This window comes from Cynocephalus volans, chromosome X (genome assembly GCF_027409185.1).
Source record: "Cynocephalus volans isolate mCynVol1 chromosome X, mCynVol1.pri, whole genome shotgun sequence".
NCBI lineage: Eukaryota > Metazoa > Chordata > Mammalia > Dermoptera > Cynocephalidae > Cynocephalus > Cynocephalus volans.
The window spans coordinates 165240033-165263876 of record NC_084478.1 but is presented as its reverse complement, the minus strand read 5'-3'; the positions used below and the strand labels follow the sequence as shown (position 1 = coordinate 165263876).

Sequence of the window (23844 nt, the reverse complement as noted above, 5' to 3'; positions counted from 1 at the left end):
GAGAGTACAGAGTGATCACCTGCTGTTCCTTTCATGACCTGCATGACTTGCTTTTAAAATCATACAAGTTTGCAACTTTCATATGCATATCTATTATTTATCTGATCATAATTCAGTGAACGATTAAAACCTACATGGAATTATATACTGGAAGGTATTACAAGTAACTAATGCGTGGATAGTGTTTACTACAAGTGGGGGGATTCTTCTGGTGAGCTGAAACACCAAAGATGATATTTACATTGTGATGTTTAGGAACATAAAATGAATACAGAGGATCATAAGGGGGGGAGAGTCACAACTGGTTGGGAAATCTCTAAATTAGGTGGCCTGTTCACAATCTTCAGGGCTCTTTCAAAGCACCCTAAGATGAAGTACAACCCCAAGACTCATTTTTCTTTTTCTCTCTTCCTTTTAAACCTAGTTACTGCTTAAAGAGTTTGGAGTTTTCTTTGGGATTTTCATGGAAATAATTCATGTTAATATAGACTTCAATAAAATCAGTGATTGCATTTCAGTAAAAAGCTAATAAGCCAAAAGAAAAGGAAAGGAAGAGAAAGAAAAAGAAAAAAAGAAAGTAGAAAAAAGAAACCCTGTGAAATAGAAAATGTGAATAATAATTGTGGAAGTCCAGATTCTAAAGCCATTAGGAAGCAAACTGCATGTTATTACTTCTAGGTAATAATAACTTGACTTGTTTCCACAGATTTGAGCAAAATATAATTAAAAACTCTTGCCAGTTTTGGACCTGCCTTCTAATTGCAAAGGAAGCAGAGGTGTGAATTGCTTGTCAAGTTCTAGACCTCTCTTTTCTCCCAACTCTAAGGCTGGAATGTAGCATTTTTGCTACTAAGGTGCACATCCACCAAACTACTCCACAAAAGGAGAGTTTCACAGAAAGAGAATCCCAAGTGAGGATTTATTTCCAAATCATGGAATTCAAAAATATTTATGCCAGCTGATGCCTTAAAGTTGTCAAAATAAATGTCGCCCCTCCTTCTCACCATTAAAATAAAAAAAAATTAAGAACAGGAAAGGAATGCTAACAAAAAAGTCCTCTGGTTGTGTTGCATAACATCATTTTAAGAGCAGCATCGCTATGCTAATTGGTTTTCTTGATACTGTTGATTTTCTGATGTTGCTACAACATCTAACCAGTGGGTTTTGACAATAAAAATTTTCCTGTAAAGGTTGAGTCTGTAGAAACTACAAAAGTTTAACAATGGATTCTGAAATACATTCTTTTCTGGCCATAAGAGTATAGTTTGGGGGAATGGCTATTTCCGAAAAGCTTTGCAGGTCTCTTGGGTCTAAGTTCTCATATGCCTGTGTATGTAAGAACACTTGTTTCATTTTTCAGGAATTTGTCATCATTACAAGTGCTTCCCATTCTTTGTTTTGGGTAGTGTGGACTGAAAACAATATTGTAGGGACTGTTATTCCATAGAGCACAAACAGATGGTGAGATCTGAGAAATGCATATCAAATACCGAAAAATGACTAAGTAATAAAACATATATTGCTCTCACGTTTTAGTGTCCACTTACAATGACTTCTGTTTTCAACAGATATCAAAAGAAGCACAAAAACAAACATAACCAAAGAAAACTTTCCCAAATAAGTGGAGTTCTACCAGTGACCGTCAGTGTGCTGGTAGAGGTAGAGTGATGGGTGGTGACACTAGAAATGGGGGAGCTCCCACTACAACAAATGGGCGTCGATGCGCAGCCAACACAGTCCCTGGCGAACGTAGCGGACAAGGTTGGTCATGCTGCTGTGCTGGGTCAGAGGCCCCATCAACGTGTCCAGATCGCCAAAGAATTCTGAAAATCAAAGCAATTCTTAGTCAGACCTTTAAATGATATCATTCATGGAAATATGCATCAGATGGAGAAGTTGCCTTCACGAAACACCACAACCATGTGGACTTTGGAAAAGTTATTCATTTATTCATCCATTCATACATTCACCAAAATTTCATTTGCATACCAGGGGACCAAAACACCAAGCACTGCTATTTTAAACTTTAGTGAGCTCCCAAAACTGCAGCAGGAATAATGTTTCTAAGTGTTATTGTGATTAATATAACACTAATTCACTTAAATCTATTACTTAATTCATAGAAAGTTATTTTTAAAATCACTAGATATTTCCTCAGACAGCAAATTCTAAAAGTATACTACAATCCTGCTGAAGTTTTTATATACATATTATATATATATGTATACATATGCACACGTGTATATGCACACACATATATCACTATATATATGAGGGGGGTCTCCAAAAAGTTCAAGGAAAGATTCATAATATCTTCTAATTCTATTTTTCCATAAACTTTTTGAAGTACCCTCGTACATTATGTACAAATATATAGTTGTCTTTATATTTATATATAATTTTATATATAGTATATAACATTTATGTATTGAAAAATATATACATTAGGTACATAGATATATATTTAAATATATTTCACACTATAAAATACGTATATGTTCTTATGTTTTATAAATTTATATTTAAAAAGGGGTCCCTATCCACAAAATGGTAGGGAGCCATGGTCTAATGATATCAAGCTCTTTGCTATTCTATGTGTTACTGAACTGAAAATATCATTTTTTCATTTTGTCTAAATGAATTGAGTTGATCAGTTTTTCTTGGCATTGTGTAGAAAAAGCCAGCAATTACAGCCATCAGCATCCAGAGCGAAAAAAAACATCTAGTTGGAATCTGATTTGGTAAGTCTTATTACCAATTACTTTAGAAATAGAAAATGGCTTGCAAGTATCTGTCACAAAATAAATTTTTGTGACACCCAGGACATGAATGATAAGAATGCCAAGCTGATTCTGACTTGAGGAAGGGGGCATCCCTGAGGCTATGCTACTAACCAAAGTGGCTGGAAAAGTCTTAGAATATCTGCCTGGTGTGGGATGAGTATGTGGGAAAAATTATGTGATATCTAAAAACTAGCTAGGTGTCTCCTCTTTTCACATTTGAATTGATTTGTCTTGCACTTGGTTATGAGAGGGCTCTCTGGTATCCTCTTTGTTAGCTTCTGACAGAGGAGGCAGCCTCAGCCAGGAGGAAATCATGCCTGTGCTGGTTGGGGGTGAGGAAACTGGGTCGGGGGCAGAGTGGGACTGGAGACCTCCTTAGAGTGGTTGGGATGCTCTCCTGCCTTCTTGGAAAGCAATTTCCATGTATGGGTTACATGTGCTCGATTGCTTAGAAGATGGTATTTCATGAAACAATGCATTTATTCTTTATGTTATGTATAACATATGGGTTCCTCTAGGTATCAACTTCATTTGATTACATGATACATTTTAACCTGTACTATGTAATAAAAGTAATTTCTTCTGATCAAAGGAGTAAATTACTATTGGCATCTAAAATATTTTCCTATGTAAGACAATATTAAGAAAGAGGTAAAATGACCTATTTGTTGTTGAATACATGTGAGCCTCATATGGGCGAGAATGTCCTCTGGGTATTCTGTAGAAAGCTCTCTGTGGAATTCTTAACTAGCTATCCAGGTCATTATTTTAACCACTGCTTCAAGTGAACAGTGTTAGCAGCTGGGCAGGTAGGAAACCGGACTTCTAGACCAAAGGCCAGAGGGCGGCATCAGCCTCATTGGCTCGTTTCAGCATCAGAACCTTCTGCAATAAGCCATCTGTAGCTTCATGGGTGGAGACCTTCCACCTTACCCATCTCCATTGCACCATTGGGTAGAAAATAGTGCAGGTACATGGTTGTCTCCAATGGGATGCAAAGCTCCAAACATCAGGGAAACTTGTCAGTTTCCCCCTCTCTATATGGACAAGACAGATGTGAGAAGAATTCCCAAATCTAAGCAGATCAGAAATGATAAGTGTGTGAAATTCAAGGGTGTGAGCAGAAGATTTCAATCTAGGTCCTGTCCCCAGTCCACTAAAAAGACCCAATGACAGCGTTAGCGGGACACATTTTCTTTCTGCCGGCAGAGTGATGGAGTTGTTTTGCTTTAATATTAGGCAGGGAATTTAGCAATTCCTTGACACGCTTTGCTAATGACAAGATTTGCACCATTTCACCCTAACATTGCTCCTGCACAGTTCTGCAGTTATTTTTTTAAAATTAATGTATAATTAATTATACATATTTGTGGGATACAGAGTGGAATATCAATACCTGTGTACAATGTGTGATGATCAAATCAGGATAATTAGCATGTTCATTATTACAAAATGTAATCATTCCTTGTGTTTATTAAATTATTTCTTGCTAACCCCCTGCCACTCCCCCTTTCCCACCTCTATTAACCACTGTTCTGTTCTCTCCTTCTGAAAGTTCAACGTAGTATTGTGATTGATGTTTCTTTCTTTCTTTCCTCCTTTCATTTATTTATTATTTAGCTCAAACTTATAAGTGAGAACATAGGATATTTCGCTTGCTGTACCTGACTTATTTTAATTAACATAGTTTTCTCCTAGCTCATCCATGCTGCTGCAAATAGCAGAATTCTACTCTTTTTCTGGCACAGTAGTATTTCAATGAGTGTATTTAACACATTTCGTTTCCATTCTTTGGGTATAGATCCAGCAGTGGGATTGGTGGATCATATGGCCGTTCTGTCCCTAGTTATTGGAGGAACCTCCATTCTGTTTTCCATAATGGCTGCATAAACTTAAAGTCCCACCAGCAGTGTAGGAGGGTTTCCCTTTCTCCACATCCCCATCAGCATTCGTTATTGTCTGTCTTTTGATAATGGTCAGTTTAACTGGGGTGAGGTGATATCTCAGTGTAGTTTTGACTTGCATTTCCCTGATGATTCACGATGTTGAGCATTTTTTCATGTGTCTATTGGCCATTTGTATATCTCCCTTTGAGAAATGCTTATTCATATCCTTTGCCCATTTTTTAATTGGGTTACTTGTTTTTTTACTATTTAGTTGTTTGAGTTCCTTGTATATTCTGCATATTAATGCCTTGTTGGATGTATAGGTTCCAAATGTTAACTCCCATTCTGTAGGCTGCCTTTTCATTCTGTTGGTTGTTTCCTTTGCTGTGCAGAAGCTTTGTAGTTTGATATAATCCCATTTGTTTATTTTTGTTGTTGTTGTTGCTTGTGCTTTTGAGGTCTTATTCATAAAGTTTTTGCTCAGTCCTACATCCTAATGTATTTCATCTATGTTTTGTTCCAAGAGGTTTATAGTTTCAGGTCTTATATTTAATTCTTTAAGCCACTTTGTGTTGGTTTGGGTATATGGTGAAAGGTGCGGTTCTAGTTTCATTCTTCTACACACGAATGTTTTTCCAGTACACTTTGCTATTGAGGCTGTTTTTTCCCAGTGTATGTTCTTGGTGACTTTGTCAAAGATGAGTTGGGTATAAGTATGTGGGTTGATTTCTTGATTCTCTATTTTTATTCCCTTGGTCCTTGTATCTATTTTTATGCCAGTACCATGTTACTTTGGTTACCATAGTTTTGTAGTATAATTTGAAGTCGGGTAGTGTGAGGCCTCTGTCTTTATTTTATTTTATTTTTTTTGCTCAGGATCACTTTGGCTATTCAGGATCTTTCATTGTTCCATATGAATGTTAGGATTGTTTTTTCTGTTTCTGTGAAGAATGTCATTGGTATTTAGAAGGTGATTGCATTGAATTTGTAGATGGCTCTGGGTAGTATGGACATTTTCACAACATCTATTCTTCTAATCCATGAACATGGAATGTCTTTCCATGTTTTGGTGTACTGTTTAATTTCTTTCAGATGTGTTTTGTAGTTCTCATTGTAGAGATCTTTCACTTCCTTTTTTATATTGATTCCTAGGTATTTTATTCTTTGGTAGCTATCGTAAATGTGCTTTCTTTCTTTCTTTTTTTTACTAGTTTGTTGCTGGTATATAAAAATGTTACAGATATTTGTGTATTAATTTTTTATCCTGTAATTTTGTTGAATTCATTTATGAGCTCTAGGAGTTTTCTGGTAGAATTTTTAGGTTTTTCTATTTATAGGATCATTTCATTTGTGGACATGGACAATTTGACTTTGTCTTTCCCAATCTGGATGCCCTTTATTTCTTTCTCTTGCCTGATTGATCTGGCTAGTACTTCCAATATTATGTTAAGTAAGAATGGTGAGAGTGGGCATCCTTGCCTTGTTCCTGTTCTTAGAAAAATAGCTTTCAGCTTTTCCCCATTCTGGAAGAAATTGGTGGTGGGTTTGACATATGTGGCTTTTATTGTGTTGAGATACATTCCTTCTATACCTTTTTTGTTGAGCATCGTTATCATGGTGGAATGTTGAATTTTGTTAAATACTTTTTCTGCATCTATTGAGATAATATGGCTTTTGTCCTTGATTTTGTTTATGTGGTATATTACATTCATTGATTTCCATATGTTGACCCATCTTTGCATCAGTGGAATGAATCCCACTTCCTCCTGGTGTATAATCTTTTTGATGTGCTGTTGTATTCTGTTTGCTAATATTTTGTTGAGGATTTTTGCATCTATGTTCATCAAGGATATTGGCCTGTAAATTTCTTTTTTTTTTGTATCTTTTTCTGGTTTTGGTATCAAGGAGATACTGGCCTCATCAATGAGTTTGGGAGAGTGGTCTCTGTTTCAGTTTTTTGGAATAGTGTGAAGAGAATTGGTATAAGTCATCTGGTCCTGTGCTTTTCTTTGTTGGGAGATGGCTGATTCCTGCTTCAATCTCATTGCTTGTTCTTGGTCTGTTCAGGTTTTCTATTTCTTCTTGGTTCAGTCTCGGTACTTTGTATGTGTCCAGAAATGTATCCATTTCCTCCAGATTTTCAAATTGGTTGGCGTATAGTTGTTCATAATAGCCTCCAATGACTCTTTGTATTTCTGTGGTGTTGGTTACAATGTCTCCTTTCTCATTTCTGATTTTTGTTATTTTGGTCTTCTCTCTTCTTTTTTCAGTTAGTCTAGATAATGGATGGTCTATTTTGTTTATCTTCTCAAAAAACCAACTTTTCATTTCATTGATCTTTTGTATCATTCTTTTAGTCTTTATTTCATTTAGTTTTGCTCTGATCTTAACTATTTCTTTCCCTCTACTAATTTTGGAATTGGATTTGTCTTTTTTTCTAGTTCTTTGAGGTGTAATGAAAGATTGTTTATTTGAAGTCTTTCTATTCTTTTGATGTAAGCATTTAGTGCAATAAACTTTCCTCTTAGTACTGCTTTTGCAGTATTCCATAGGTTTTGGTAAGTTGTGCTTTTATTTTCATTTGTTTCAAGGAATTTTTTGATTTCCTGCTTTATTTCTTCTTTGACACATTGGTCATTCAAGAGCATATTGTTTCATTTCCATGTTGTATTTGTGTAGTTTACAAAGTTTTGCTTGTTGTTAATTCTAATTTTATTCCATTGTGGTCTGGACATATATTTGGTCTGACTTCAGTATTTTTAAGTGTGTTGAGACTTACTTTGTGGCCTAACTTGTGGTGTGTCCTGGAGAATGATCCATATGCTGATGAGAAGAATGTATATTCTGCATTTGTTTTATGAAATGTTCTGTAAATGTCTGTCAAGTTCATTTGGTCTAAAGAGCCATTTAAATCCAATATTTCTCTGTGAATATTTTGTCCAGATGATCTGTTCTTTGCTGAGAGCTGTGTGTTAAAGTCCCCAACTATTATTGTGTTGGAATCTATCTCTCCCTTTAGATCCAGTAATGGTTGCTTTATACATCTGGGTGCTCTGATGCTGGGTGCGTATATTTTTATGGTTATTACATCTTCTTGCTGAATTGATCCTTTTATCATTATATAATGACATTTTTGGTCTCTTTTTATAGTTCTTGGTTTGAAGTCTATTTTATCTGATTAAGTATGGCAACTCCTGCTTGCTTTTAGTTTCCATTTGTGTGGGATATCTTTTTCCATCCCTTCACTATTAGTCTATGTGTGTCTTTATTGGTGAAGTGAATTTCTTGGAGGTAGCAAGTAGTTGGATCTATTCATTCAGCGTGTCTATATATTTTAAGTAGTGAATTTAATCCATTTCCATTCAGGGTTGTTATTAAAAGGTATTGTCTTGTTCCTGCCATTTTATTAATATTTTTGTGGCTGTTTTATATTTTTTTGTTTCTTTCTTTCCTTTTCATTGTTTGTCTTTGTTGTTTAGTATTTTGCTGTATTGTTAAGATACATTTTCTTTCTCTTTTGCATCTCTGTTCTACTAGTGATTTTTACTCTTTCCTGTGTATTTATGGTGACATATGTCTCTCTTTTGATTCCAGATGTCGACTCCCTTAAGTATTTATTGAAGGGCTGGTTTTGTGGTGGCAAATTCCCTCAGGTTTGTTTTGTCTGGGAAAGATACTATTTTTCCTTCATTTCTGAAGGAAAACTTTGCTAGATATAGTACACTTGGTTGGCAGTTTTGTTTGTTTGTTTTTTTGTTTAGGACTTTGAATATGTCATCCTACTCTCTCCTGGCCTGTAGGGATTCTGTCACAAAGTTTGCTATTAGGCTGATGAGAATTCCCTTAAAAGTGATTTGACCCTTTTTTTCCTCTTGCTACTTTTAGAATTCTTTGTCTTTTACTCTTGCCACTTTGACCACAGTATGTCTTGGGGAGGTCTTTTTTGCACTGAATCTCTTTGGGGATCTTTGAACTTCTTAGATCTGTAGGACTATATCTCTCCCAGTACTTTGGAAGCTTTCAGCTATTGTTTCATTAAATAATCGTTCAGTGCCTTTTCCTTTCTCCTCCCTCTGCAGTACACCAATAATACAGGTGTTCGTATGCTTAAGGTTATCAGAAAGACCTCATAGGCTTTCTTCACTTTTTAAAATTCTTTTTTTTTTTTTTTTTGTCCAAATGTATTCATTCAAAAAGCCTGTCTTCTAGTTCAGAAATTCTTTCTTCTGCTTGCTCCAATCTGCTGCTTATGCTCTTGGTCGTATTTTTTATTTCATTGAATGAATTCTTCAGTCCCCTGATTTCTGCTTGGTTCTTTTTTATTGTTTCTGTCTCTTTTTTGAATTTCTCATGCATGTTCTGGATCTTTTTTTTTCTCCCTTCATTGTGATTTCTAATTATTTTTTTGTCCATCTTGTTGTGTTTCCTTAATATTGACATTTGGAATTTCTCTTCAGGAGATTCACCAGTTTCCTGTTGTTTTGGGTCTAATATTAAAGAATTGTAGTCTTCTTTATGGAGGTGTCATGTTTCCCTGTTTTTTCATGCCTCTCCTATGTCTGTGTTGATGTCTGATACATAGTCACTTCTTTTAATTTTGGAGTGGTTTTTGAGGGGAGAGACTCTTACCTGTAGAAGTGTTTTATATTGACAGTCAGGTTGGGCTATGTAGGTTTGTTTCTGGAAGGGTACAGCTGTAAATGCTGGCTCACTCTCCACACTTTCTCTGCTGGTGTGGGTGGGCCATGGTGTCAGACCAGACTCTGGGCTCCCGGGGAAGGTGGCTTGGATCTAGGCGGCATGTACACCCCCAGTGTGCTCTCCAATGGTGCTGGCAGGCTCGTTGCATCAGGAAGTCATCTGGGCTCCAGGATATGAGGGTATGGATACAGGAAACCAGCTCAAGGAACTGGCACAGACCTTTCTTGCTGTCCACTGGAGAGGGTTCAGGACAATGAGTTGAGTAGGGCTCTGAGCTACTGGGGGGAGGAGGACATCCAGGAAGCCAGTACAAGGGGCTGGCTGAGCCCTCTCTCACTGTCCACTGGAGCAGGTGTGAGGTGCTGAATTGGGCAGAGTTCTGCTGCAGCTAATTTAGAAATAATTACTTTAACAGATTTAGAAAATGGATGCAATTATAAGGGAAATCCATAACTTATCATACTGTCCTCCAGTTACCAATACAAAATAAGATAGAGAGGGTAGAAACAGACAAGCTAGGCAAATCTCAAGATGTATATGTCTTTGTTTGCAATTCCAGAATCCTTGAATGGACCTGGTTGTCTGTGCCAGTTGTCTCTGGATTTCCAGAAGTCTAGAAAAGGGGATAAGTTAAGAATTGACAATTGCTTAGATAACTGAGTTCAGGGTCTCACTGAAGTTCTCTGAGGACCTGCTATTAATCTTGCTATCTAGATGGGCAATGTAGCCTATTGGTTAGGAGTTCAGACATTAAGAGCTGTTATATCATGGGTGAGTTTCTTAACCTCACTGAGCCTCAGTTTCTTTATCTACAAAATAGGGATAAATGAGACAACAAATGATAAAGCAAGTAGTGCAGTGTCTGGCATATGGAAATAGCTGCACAAACAGATGTAACCAATGCATGTGCATATTCTCAAAAGTAAGTATAAGTTTATAGCTGGGTTAAAGATTGAAGCCTCAAATTATGAAATGCACTCTGATAGCCATAGAATATTTGAGTTATATAAATACATAATAATATGAAGTAATGAAAGAGAACAAATATTTGGAAGATTTCTACTTTGTGTCCAATATTTTACGCTAGGTGCTTTACACATATTATTTCATTCAACCTATCTCTATCATTTTTCTGGAAAGTACCATCATCATCATTATTATATTCATTATAGATATGGAAGCTAAGAATTAGCTCACAGATTTAAGTAACTTGCCAATGTTGCCAAGGTAGCCAAGGTGGTGTACAACCTAGGCCGTATCCAAACTTAAATTATCAGGCTGCAAAACCTGCATCCTCCTTATTCCAATGGGACTGTTTCCCCACATGTCTATCAATACAGTAGTAATATGTAGCAAGGAGGAGGGGCTGGGAAGACTGTGCCTCTTTCTATAATCAGGCACTGGGGAGAACCACCATAGAGACTAGTGTGGTAGCTTTAAAGAGAGAATAGAAACAGGCTGAAACCCTGGGGCCTGAGTGGAAAGGGAAGGAGAGTTGTTTGGGCTGTGAAGACTGGGGCTTGAGTGAAGAACTAGGCCAGGTAGCCCAGTAAGTCCTTCTTGGTCAAGCCCATGAAAACTTCCATCTGCATATGTGTGGCCTGCAGTCTTGACCTGATTTCTTGTAAGCCATATAACTGCTCAGAACCAAGTAGCACCCAAGCCCACCCGTGTTAGTGCCTCCTCATTACGGGACAGAAATTTGTACTACTCTAAACTGCTGGTCACCTCTTTGCATTTGATTCTGAAAGGCACACATCTGTTTCTACTTTGACTGGAGTAAGGTATTCTGTGACTGCTTGGCAAGAATTAGCTAAGGCAAATGAATGACCAGGGCAGAAGTGTGGTTTATTTTTGTTTTCCTCCTTCGTTAGGATAGTGAGGCTTTGCTGTGAGCCTAAATGACAGCTAGAGTCACAGATGGCATCACAAGTCACCAAAGACCACTGACCCACTCTCCCAGTCTCTGGTGAAGCAGGGTCCTCTTTGCATTTGTGCTGTAGCAAACCTCATGCGTCACCATGAATGGGACTCTGATCATTTATCCCAGCTGTCAGTATGTGAAAACTACTAGCTGAACTTTGGCCCTTGTTTCCAAATGCAAGCCACATTATCATACACTCAACTTGAGCTGAAGATTATTGTAAAGACAGAAGGCCTTAGTTCAGCCTCGCCTCTCAAAAAAATAAAGTTAACAGAAGCCAACAGGATCTTCATTACTTGACAAATCATTCTTTTGGCTTTTGTCTCTGATTCTCAGTTGATCCTTGTTACTGAGTAAAATTCCAAAATAGTTATTTGCCAAAACATCACAGTTGAGATTACTTTAAGCTTTAAAGGAGAACAAAATCCCAGGCGTTTTTATCTCTCTGAGCAAAAACAGGTCACTGTGTCAGCCCTGAGCTAACCCCCTCTTTCGTCATCTAAGCCCTGGAAATCAGAGAGACAGAAAGATATAAAGACACTGAGTAAAACTCAAGTCCTTCAAAGCACAGTTGACTCCATCACTGTGAGCAATGGGCAGAGCAGCTGAGCATACCTTTGTTCTCTCTTGTCAGTTTGTCGGCCATGTCCCAGTGTTCATAGCCCCGTAACACATTGCTAGTGATGTTGACATGGCTAGCGGCCATATGGTGAATGCGCTGGGGGATGGTGACTGGGCCGTTGTTACAGTTCCCCATTGCATTGATGGGGGAGACGTTGTTGAGAGACACTGGGGATGGAGTGTTCCTGGGAAATAAAAAGAGACAAGCCTTGTTAGGTTGGTAGGAAAAAGTGACAGCAGGGTTTGAGGCTTCCCTCATACCACTGGGATCTCATTGGAATACCATTTGCCAGAATGAGCTTTAGCATGATGAATATATATGAAGCCCCAGTGGAGTGGAGCTCGTTTCCATATACTACTGACTCTTGTCAGAGGTCATCCTATAACTCTTGTCCATACAATAGCTTTCTCCTGAGGCTGCAGTGTAGAGAGGGCTTACTACCACCCCATGCCTGCTTCATCTGATCAACCCACATGGGGCTACAGTGCCAGGCTGCAGAATGAGCCCCCTCTTCTCCTTTTTTAACATTAAATACCAAAGTCCTTGCCACTTTTGACAACTGCTGATGGCTCCACGAACACTGCTGCTTTTGTTTTAAAATACTGGAGAGAGCTGGGTGAATCTTTCTCTGGCATTAATTCTACCCACAAATGTAGCTCTTACTTTGAATATATATAACAAGTGTTGTGATGTTTCAGAGAATGAAATAGCTCAGAACTACGATAATTTCTCTACCTGCTGCCAGAACTGCTATTGGCAGTCAGAAAACACTTGATGTGCAATATTGGTCTATCATCAAAGTGTTTTGTGGAAACCACAATGACAATTTGCTCCAAATACAGTTACCACAATAAGCAAAGTGCAATCCTTAAGAGCCCCCCAAGGAGCAGTATTAGGGAAGCTAGAAAATGGAGGAATCTGAATATCTCTTTAGGATTCATTAAGACATGCTACAGAGATTGGCTGTGGATAGCTGATTGCTCATCTACATGCTGGTTTATAAACAGAAGTCTTCAGACTTCCTACTTTGGGCAGTACTAATGTTTGGATATGGATTTTTATTGAGTTCTTTAATACCAGCAACAAGGAGCCACCTGCTGGCTCCACACAGTATGGGGGTAATTTTTTCTCCAGGGTCCAGGCTTAGGTCAGCTTGCTGCAGGCTTGCTCAGGGACAGCCCCCAAAGCATGGGTGGCTTCATGTTCACAGGAGTAAGGCCTGTGTGTCCCTCAGCCTCCCTATCCTCCTTCAACCAACTGTTGAACAATTGCCCAGAAATATGTACTACTTTATCAGGACAGAACATTTTGAGGGAGGGAGTAAAAGAAATGGAGAAAGCTCTGTTTGGGACTCCATGAGTCTGCATATTTGAAGGAACCTCCTCCTCATTCCTTTGAATACACCCAGCACATCATCAAGGAACCCTGTCTCATCCCCCATCCTTACCCCCTTATCAGCTGTTGCTGTTGGCAACTCTAGATTTCTAGGGTGACTGCGCTCTTCAGAGCCAACACCTGCTCACAGAATGGATGTGCACCCTGATGGGCAGCACACACATAGGATTTGGAGGAAGAGCAATCACAGTGTACCAAATTGCTGAAGTGCTGCTGTCTGGATCTGGGAGAAATTACAACCGAAATGCTCTCCTGGAGACTCACGCAGGCTTTGCCTACAGCCACGTGAGAGATTTGGGACATTTCTGCACACAGAATATATCTTATGGTATGTTCTGTTCTGAGGGGGAGAGTGGATCCTCATACTTACTCTGTACTTGTCTGGTGTAAGAGGGTGTGAAGGTTTTCTTGCTATGTTTATAATTTCTGAGATATTTTGTTACTTCTTGATAGAATGACTTATCCTCAAGGCAGAAGTGGGATAGGGAGATGACCATGTTAAGGGTTAGCTAATGACAAAAAAAGCAGTGAATGCTGGACTTCGTTATGGCGGGTTGCAAATGCTATTTTCTTATCTTTCTTCCCAGTAGTGGTCATTAACTCTTAAATGTCAACTTGCAGCATGAAAGGAATATGCTGTCATTTATAATCTCTAGGGAAAATGACAAAGCTGTCAGGTGCCACAAATGTTGAAAGTGGGACTGTGTGGTGCCAGGAACGAAGCACTGGAATCTCAAGAGACCTGGATTCTAGCTAGCCCTGACCTCGCCATAAAATTGCTGTGTAATCTTGAGCATGTCCCTTCACCTTGCTGGGCCTTAATTTCCTCAACTGAAAGATGAGGGAAGGCTGGGTTCAATGATTTCCAATCATGTCCAGAAGTCACAGGGAAAACAAATCATCTTTCTTTTCCTCATACATCTTGAAAAGCCCTTTTGAGATTAGCTCATTGAAGTGTTATTGAGGGCTTTCTTTCCCTCCATTTTTTACTTTCTTTCTAAATACGCAGTAGCAGAGGCAAGAAGAGCTGGTGCATGGGTTTATTCCGGGCTGTTACTTTTCTCACCCTGGGCTCTGGGACCTGCCATTCTGATGAGCATGCCTGCCCACTACATTGCATTAATAAGTGAAACCATTTTAACCTGCCAAAGAAATTCCGATTGTGGCATGCTCTCCAACTTCAACCTGGCCCTCACCACTACTTAAGGTCCCCCTTCCTGCTCTCTTCCTTTGTGTCCATTTACGGATCTTGTCCTTTTCTCCACGCTTCCATGGCACATGCAAATGAGCATGCACACACGAACACATGCTTTCCATCATTTTTGCTGCTACCAGCCTCGTCCAACCCACCATCCTCTCTCACCTCGCAGCCATGCTGTGCTCTCACCCTTGCTTTTCCTTGAACTCACCAGGCATGCTCCCTCCCACTTCAGAAGCTGCTGCCTCCCACTGCCTGGTATGTGCTTCCCCTCAATTTCCCCTTGACTTGCTCTACCGTCCTCCTTCCTAAAGTCCTTATTCAAGACTCTACCATGGATTCCTCCCTTATCCCCAGCAGCCCTTTCTATCCCCCTTCTTTGTTTCCATTTTCTCTATGACATTTACCATCATCGAACATATCACATGTTTTTTTATTGTCTTTCTCCTCCAACAGAGTGTGAACTTGATGAAGGCAGGGACTTTTGTCTATTTTTGTCCTGTGTTATACCCCAGTATCTAGAACAGTGTTGGGCACATAATATGTACTCAGTGAATACCAATGGGCTAAATGGTCTTTCTTGCTCATTTAGTATCTACTACATATAAGTTGCTCTGGAGGGTAGGAGGGAAACAATGTGTATAGCACAAGAATAGGAGTTGTGTTTGTAAAGGCAGTTGTATGGCAGCGTCTCATATGTTGTAGGCACTCAGTAAATAGTTTGCGAATGAAAGGATAAGTGGCCTCTTATTGAAGAAGACCAAATAGTCTAATAGAGGAACAAAATCCATCATTCTCTAGTAAGTGCCAAAAGTGAAGTATAGACCAAGAGCTGCAGGAGTTCTATGGGCACGATGGCTTATGGTTTCCAACCTAAAAAGATACCAGTCACTACAATAAAAGTGACAGCAGCAGCCACCATTTATTGAACAGTTACTGTGTGCCAAGCATAGTGCTCAGGGCTTCACCAATATTATCTCTAAGCCTCACAACAACTCTGCAGGAAGTTTCTGCTGCCACTGTTTCACAGATGACAAAATGGCCTCAGAGAAGTTCAGCTTCTTTTTAAGGGCCACACAGCAAATCAGCTGAAGAGCCAGGATTTGACAACAGGTCTGTTTTCTTCAAATGACCTTTCATTTCACCATGTTATTTCAAAGTCTTAGCATCCACTTGGCTAAAGATTTCATCTGGCATGAGTGCCCACCTCTTCCCTCACCTTTGTGTCCACATTGGTTTGTTTACACTTCTCTCCCCAAGCTCATAGGTAGTCACAGCTCTCTGTAAGCTTGGAGAGAAGCTTTTGCTTGATCTGGATGGTCCTTTCAATGACCACCAGACTCCTTGCATTCCTTGTAATGGCCGATGTCTCAAACAAGTGGAGATGTCTTTTCTTCTAATTCTTTCAATAAGGCATCCATATCCACTTGTCTACTGAAATAGCTCTTTTAAAGGTCTCAAATGGCCTCCTCCTTTTTACTATTCTCTGACATTTGAGATTTTTGCCCAGCCCTTTTTAACTCTCCCCAAGATGGCTTCCACAACTCTATATCAGGGGTCAGTAAATCTGGCCCACCCTCTGTTTCTGTATGGCCTGTGAGCTACGAATGGTTGGAAAAGATGAACACGTACAATTGATCTGATAAGAGCAAACACTAACTTTGAACCCCGATTAAGGAAAATGTTATTTACAAAAACTGAATTCCATTCTTCTCATAAGTAGACTTGTATTTCAAAAATTGTACGTGCTGAGGGCTGGTCCATGGCTCACTTGGGAGAGTGTGGTGCTGATAACACCAAGGCCACAGGTTCGGATCCCTATATAGGGATGGCCGGTTTGCTCACTTGGGAGAGCGTGGTGCTGACAACACCAAGTCAAGGGTTAAGATCCCCTTACTGGTCATCTTTAAAAAAAAAAAAAAAAAAAAAAGTGTATGTTGTTATATTTTGAATTTCATCAGTAAGAATGTTGCAGAAATTTGTTTTCTCTCATAATTTTCTATATCATAACCTCGTTTTGCCTCTTGGCTTGCAAAGCCAGAAGTGAGTAGCATCTGGCGCTTTATAGAGAAAGTCTGCTGAACTCTGCTCTATAATAAGCCAACTTTTCTTCTCCTTCCAACTGCTTCTTTGCTCTCTCTGTCCCCATGGAGGTTAGTTCCTGAAGGTTTGTTCTCAACCCTCTGCATGCCTCTTCATGTAATTTTCTGTGGAACCGTCATCCATAAGGAGGGCAGCCATAACCACTTCTGGGCAACTGACTTCCCAATGTCTAGCCAGCCTAGGATGATTTGAAGTCAGGTGTGCTGCTCCTGTAAGATGAGGTGGGAAGCCCTTTGTGGGGTCCACCTCCCTCATTCACAGGGAAGCTCAAGCTCTTTCTCCTGGGCTCCCACAGCACTTTGTTAATATCTGTCGTCTCCCTCCCCTGCATTGTGTACTTCTGGAGTGCAGGGACCACATGTAATTCAGCTCTGTATCTTCAGCCCCTTGTACAGGGCCTGGTGTGGAGCAGATGTGCCAGAAGTATTTGCTGAATAAACTGGATGTATGTAACCCCTGGGCCAACGTTTTGAGTTGCCTCTTCAAAAGCTCTATGGCCTACTAAAGGGAGTGTGCTTTCCTCCGAAAGAAGCTGCTTAAAAAATCATTTCAGGAGGCTTTTAATGTAACTTCACAAGCTTAGGATGTGTTTGAGTTCTTTCATTTCAGAATTATTATTTTTTTTTTTTGTTCCCAGTGATCCTTTAATAGATGCTTACCTGACCTTGTCCTTGCTTTACTCTGCGCTCAGAGAAAATAGTTTTCTCTAGGCCTTTCACAAGTTATTTTTATTTTCTGAACTTCCAGAGAGAAGCTTTCTTTCTCCTTTGTTCGTCAATGTAAGAGTAAGACCTAATTCAACAATTTAAATGGTGCTTCCTTTCAATACAGTAATTGAGTTAATGTGCAGTTTTTAATGGATCTGCTCCTTCACTCTGAATGTTTATATGATCTCAAAGTAGAGTTCATTGTCCCAGTGCTTTTGGAGTATATTTTTTTAGATATTTATAAAGTGGCAGTGGAGACTATTTTACTCTTGAAGAAAGTGTTTTGATCAGAGACGCAAGAATTTTGAAATGATGAAAAATTGAAAAGCAGCTTGGGATTATAAAACAGGCTCTTTGAGAAAGCACACGTGCACAGTCATTTAATTTTCTTTCCCTCTACTGGTGGGAAATGGGCTTGGCGTGGTAAGGGAGGTTTTGGAATCAGAAGAGAAACTGATGATCAAGCATGTTAGCAGAGGCACATAGCCAGTTTGTGGTTGAGACAGAACTGGGATTCAAAGTCACCTTCTATAAGAAACATCTCTTCAGTGGGCCTCCGAAGGCATTGAGCTTAGCCCCTTCATTTTAGAGAGAGAGAAATAAACCCAGAAAGAGGAGGGGTCCATGTAGCTTACCCTGTGAGCTAAGGACAGCCTTAGGACTAGGTCATCGGTTTCTGGACTCCCACTCAACTGCTGTTAACACTGAGCTCCTCCAAGCACACAGAGCTCTAAACAAGGCCACGGGCATGGGGGAGTTCATCAAGCCTCAGATCAGCATTTTAGTAGATGCTTTTATATTTTAGGTCAGGGTATTTTAGTATTAACATAAAAATCATCATGAAGGCCCAGATAATTGGCTGACCAAACTCCTTCACATTTCAGCACTATTATACCTTTGGTTTTATTAAACAGCACTTACCATATATCAATGAATATTTCATTGGTCTTTCATTACTGAGTGAGTTGTTGACAAATCACGGCAGTGGAGTTAACTTTACCCTGCCTCCCTGAAGTGGCACAGTGCTTGGTATCTCATTAGCAGATATTTTTATGGACATAATTTGGCTTAAATATCAAATAGTTAAAGAGTTTGGAACCACATCATTTGAAACTTTTCTGTCTCGCCATTAGCTGAAACCTGGCTAGAATGTTTTGTGCACAAAAATAACTGTAGTCTCAGAATTGACCTTCGCTATTGAGTTGTCAATGCAATATATTTAGGGTCTATTAAATAACTTATTTTCATGAAAAAGCAATTTTCATAAAATACTTACTTTCCATTGCCTACCCATGGAGATGGTATCTGAGCGACTTTTGAAGCATTTTGCTAAAAGAGAGAGAGAGAGAGAGAGAGAGGGAAATAAGGACATCTATTTTGTGTTTTATTAATTCAGAAACAGATGGAAGTGTGATTTAGAGTACATTAATATTGATTGCAGCATTTCGGGATGCAGAACTGGGATGTATGTGCACGTCAGCACACCACGACGCACACTCGATGAAAATAGCTGGTTAGGATAATTAGTGGGCTCCAATCAGGACCATGAAAGTCACTTGATGAAAGATCTTATATACTAAAAGGCCCAGTGAAATCAGACTCGGTTCTCCAAGAAGTGGTTTAATTATCCTCATCTAAAATTTATTCTGCAAAACAAGCTCTTCAGAGTATAAGTAAGCTTTTCACCTTTAGATCTGTTGCAAACTTTTTCCCTGGGATGCAGGGTGGGCTATAATTTCTGATATCCCAGGAATGTGCCAGAGCCATGTGGCATTTTTTGTTTGTTTGTTTGTTTTTTGTTGCTGTTTTGTTTTGTTTTCAGGAATCACTTTGATTTGCTATCTTTACATGCAAACCTTCGTGGCTGATGATTTTCCTTGTTTAGCAATGCAACTGGTCCAGGGCTGCATTGCAATGGAACTCTAAACATTCTTTCCTTCCTCTGATGGAATTGGGTTGATTTAAAGAATGGGCTTCCTGTATTTTCATGGCACACCCTTGTGGATCCAAGGGAAACCTGACTTTCAGAATCACCACAACAGAACAGGGATTAGGCTCATCTGGCATCACCAAGTTGGAACTCAAGCAGCACAGATGGCCATGACATCTGTGGCACTGAGCCTGACTAAAGCCTGCCCTCGGCAGTCACAGCCCATGTAATGCTCTTCCCCTGCCTTTCAGCTTCCAGCCCAGTCCCCTCTGCAAAAGGGGTGTTAGGGAAAGAATCAACATTTTCAGGAGTCCAGTAAGAATGTGATGCTTCTCTGGAGCTGTGAAACCCATACATAAAGTGCATTCTGAAGACTCCAGGTTTTAACCTCAAAAAAGCTCAATACACTCCCAGATGAATGAGTTATTTAGCATCTGTTTGGTATTTTGCAATGTCCTGAAAGCTACACAGGACAGGCCAAAAAGGACAGATACTGTAGCAGTAGCTCACAAAGTATGATCACATGACCAGTAGCACTAGCATCACCTGGGAACTTGTTAAGAGATGCCAATTCTCAGGCCTTGCCCCAGACCTATGGATTCAGATACTCCGGGAATGGGGGCCAGAATTCTGTGATTTCATAAGCTCTCTGGGATTCTGATGCCTACGGAAGTTCAAGGAGCACCTTTCTAGAACATAGGTTGAGATGATAGATATATGAAAGGATGGGGAGCTGGTGATGTACCCCACTTTCACCCATATGAGCACTAGATCTATGGCATGATGGCCACATCACATAATAGTAGCAGGGGAATTTCCTCTTTTTCCCAACTAACTCACAGTGTCTTCATATAGCTGTGCACTGTGACTCACTGGTTATTTCATGTAAGGTCATGATTGATTCATTTTGACTGAATGCTTTGGTGCAATCTAGTCAAGAGGCATCTTGTACTTTGCAAAAAAAAAAGTCTTCTTTTGAGAACTGAACAACAACAGAAGGAGCATTGAGCCTCCCCAGCTCTAAATCACCACCAGTGCTGAAGGGCAGGGCAGAAGTAGAGCTGGAGGGCACAGTGGCCAGGCCTAGGACCAGGCTGCTGCTTGCAATTTTTATCTGGGCTTATTTCCAAATTTTGGCATTGCATTTTGTATTGCCTATTTTTGTTTTTTTTTTGCTTGCAAATTAAAAACTCCAGTTTCTTAGATGATGGCTTTGTTTGTTTTGGTAACTAAGGCAATCAATATTCTTACATTGCAACCACTGCACTCCAAGACTCCCCGTGGCCAAAGGGCTTCTAGAGGTGTAAATGTCCTCCCAAAGCCAGGGTGGCTACGGTGACTTCTCTTGCTGCTCAGAGATTCATGGTTGACCTCTTGTTTAACAAGAGACTGGACATACCCACAGCTATAAGCTGTACCCACCTCTCAGGGCAGGGCAGATGGCAACATTCCCCTGACTGCAACCAGGAGACTGCCAAGGGCCATTTGGTAAGTCCAAAAAATAGTCAAGGGATTGCACTATTGCACTTTCTCTCCCTGGAATCAAATCAGCAAGCTCTGCTGAGCCCCGAAGGAGGGGTGCGAAGGTCGTGGCCAGCAGGAACGAGAGAGGTTAAGCCTTTGGCAGCAACAAACCTGTCTTTGTGTCATTTGACATTTAACAACATGTTTGCCATGTCTCATTTGTGATTTTATAACCCTGTACCTATAAATTATATAAAAGAAGGATTACCTTAAAATATTCCATCAGTGATCTGGAGTACTTCATAGCATGGTCCTTCTTCAGTTTAAACATCCTCAAGTAGAGAAGTGATAAGCATCGGTAGCTGTGGTGATGAGGAAAGGATTATGTTAATACCAGTGACTAATGAGCCCTATAGACGGTAAAAAAAAAAAAAAAAAAAAAAGCTGATTCACATTGTACAGTTACTCTCCTATGATTAGATTGAGGAACATAAGTAAATTTTAAAAATTTAAAAAGGGAACGGGGAAACATTAAAATCCCATTTTGATAAGGGTATAAATTAGGAGGGTAAACGTTTGGTCAGCGACTAAAGAAATTCATTAGTTATCCTTTAATAGTTTAATGGAAAACGAGAATAATGATCTGGGGTAAGCAGCTTAAGTTCATCTGGAATTTTCAAATCCTTCTGTGACATTTCAGTGCTTTCCTTGTGGCCTCCATGGGACTCACCATAACACTGCTAGCTTTTTGTCCCCATCCGAAGCCAAGGGGCTTGCAAAGTTCTTCAGCCTCATCGCATACCTTTAAAGAGAAGGGAAAAGCTAAAGTGGGGTCTGTATCATCTTCAGAAATTCCCCAAATCGCTGGCATTCTGATCGCCTGAGCAAGGTCGGCCCACATTGGCTCGGGGCACGAGGACTGACAAGCACATGTGGGCAAATGAATATTTTCCTGAAAACACATATGAAATGAAGATCAAAACAGCATGAGAGGACTGATGTGACGTACAGAATGGAGCTCCGGAGAAGTCAGCTCAATCATGAGCCCACATTCTATGGCAATGCTGTGGAATTACTGTTAGTGTGCGTGTGTGTAGAAACACCAGCAAAATACTGTCTCTGGGAATACTTTAGCTAAACAACATTATCGGTTTTCAGTGAGAGGTGGACAAGAATGTCATTCTCAGTTCAGTTTATGACAGATGAGGTAAATAATATACAACTGTGTCTGACATGAGCATGAGAGAGCTCAATCACACAATTAAAAGGTCATTTCTAATGGCTCAGGTTTTAAACATATTCCTATAGAAAGTGGTTTTGTCTTTTTAAAAGGAAGGTCGATTTCACAGCATTTGAAGGCCTAAGCGCTCTTAATTTATGATGCTTGTATATTTTGTCTTTCCATTCTCTTTAATTGTTACTCTTCCACACTTGGGTGATAAAAGGTTGAGTAGTTCCCGTTTTTTTTTTCTTCTAGCTGAAAACATTCCATTCTGGGCATTTAGACTCTTGAAAATCAATTCATTGCATAAAATCATTGTCTGAGCTTTCATGCAATTTTGCAGGTACATGTGGTAGAATAAGTAATGGAGTTCCGTGTGGCAGAAGGAAGTCAAAAGTGTGCTGCAGCCTGGACTAGCTCTCATTAACGAGAAGTCGTTGAAGAGCCTGCAGGGCCTCTGTGCTGCGCTTGCATGCACACCCAGCTCCTCACTTTCAGTAGCATCCCCAGGGCGTGAGGACTCCAGGCTCACCCCCAACACTGTGGGCCTCCTCAGCACTCTAGCTATCCCATCCTCCAGGTATTGCAACAGCCCTGTTGAGAGAATATTTTCCAAACAAGGGACTGCACGCTTGATGTGGGTCTCTTCTGTTTTTGCCATATTAAGCAAGGGGATTTTTATGATGTAATCAATCTAACTTTCTTTGACAGTTGGATCATTGAAATGTCAAGTCATTGTGATGCCCCACTTGTTTTCACAAATACATTTCTATTGCAGATTCCCAGGGCTCAGAGCAACTATCATTACTTGAATGGAGAAAATGGGGCTCTCTCTCTCTCTCTCTCTGTAGCCAGCATACTGTCGGGGAGAGAGTAATAAAAATCTCTTCAACATAATATTGCACTACTAAAAACGGTGTTCACATTACAGGCACCCTCTAATTGCAACCACATTTGAAGTGACTTGATAGTGGAGATTCAATTGCTTAAATGGACCAGAAGACCTAGTTGCTTTAACTCATTTTATTTCCAACTTAACATTCTCTCATAAAAAAATATATATACACACACATGCAATTTACAGAAAATATAAAAACTAAAAAATAGAGAGAAAACACACAAATGAGTGTATGTAAAACTGGTGAAATCTGAAAGAAAAAAAAAAAAACCTGGTGAAATATGAACGAAGTCCTTGGACCGCCTCAGTGTCAATGTCTGGGTTGTGATAATGTACTAGAATTATGCAAGATGTTACTACTGGGGAAAACTGGGTGAAGGGTACATAGGAACTCTCTTGTGTTCATTGTTACACTTGCATGTGAATCTAGTTACCTCAAAATAAAGTTTAAAATTATTGACTTTACAGTAAATGCTCGTAAATTCTCCATTGCCTTTTACCAGGTTCCACTGAAATATACTGCTATGGGGAGTAAAACATCATATAATAAAAATAAATCATGCTTACAAGAAATAAGTTTTTGTAAACAGTTAAGGGAAAGAAATGTTTTCTAATGAAAATAAATATTACTTAATGATCCACACAGCATTTTTACCATAAAATGAAATTTGTTATTTTGCTTTTATATTTTTAAGGGGGCTGAGTAAAAACTAAAGAAAAAAATTGATTAAAAACATATATAGAGATGGAAAACACCCATAATCTCACCCCCCGTTACAGCTATGATCTCATTTTCTTTTCAGTTTGCTCAAGATGCATATACATGCTTTTCATGGTCATAATTGTAGTGTGCATAGAATTCTACAGCTTGATTTTACTTTAACATCATATTATAAACATTTTCATGCAACTGCAAAGTCTTCATCATTGTTGTATTTCAATAACAACAAAGTATTCTGCTGTGTGTACTATGATGTAATTAATTACTCTTCTATTATAGATTATTCGGTT

At 39.4% G+C, this 23844-nt stretch overlaps 1 protein-coding gene across 1 annotated transcript in view; it reads right to left on the bottom strand.

Moving 5' to 3' along the window:
• Positions 1-1701: 1701 nt before the first annotated feature.
• The window catches only part of AFF2 (ALF transcription elongation factor 2), a 369137-nt gene continuing 346994 nt past the window's right edge, over positions 1702-23844 (bottom strand). Inside the window, exons 17-21 of the mRNA XM_063084949.1 lie at positions 21444-21515; positions 20982-21075; positions 18596-18648; positions 11910-12100; positions 1702-1823 (exon numbers count right to left, since the gene is read on the bottom strand). Of these exons, the coding sequence (XP_062941019.1) occupies positions 1702-1823; positions 11910-12100; positions 18596-18648; positions 20982-21075; positions 21444-21515 (532 nt within the window). The remainder of the gene's footprint in view (positions 1824-11909; positions 12101-18595; positions 18649-20981; positions 21076-21443; positions 21516-23844) is intronic.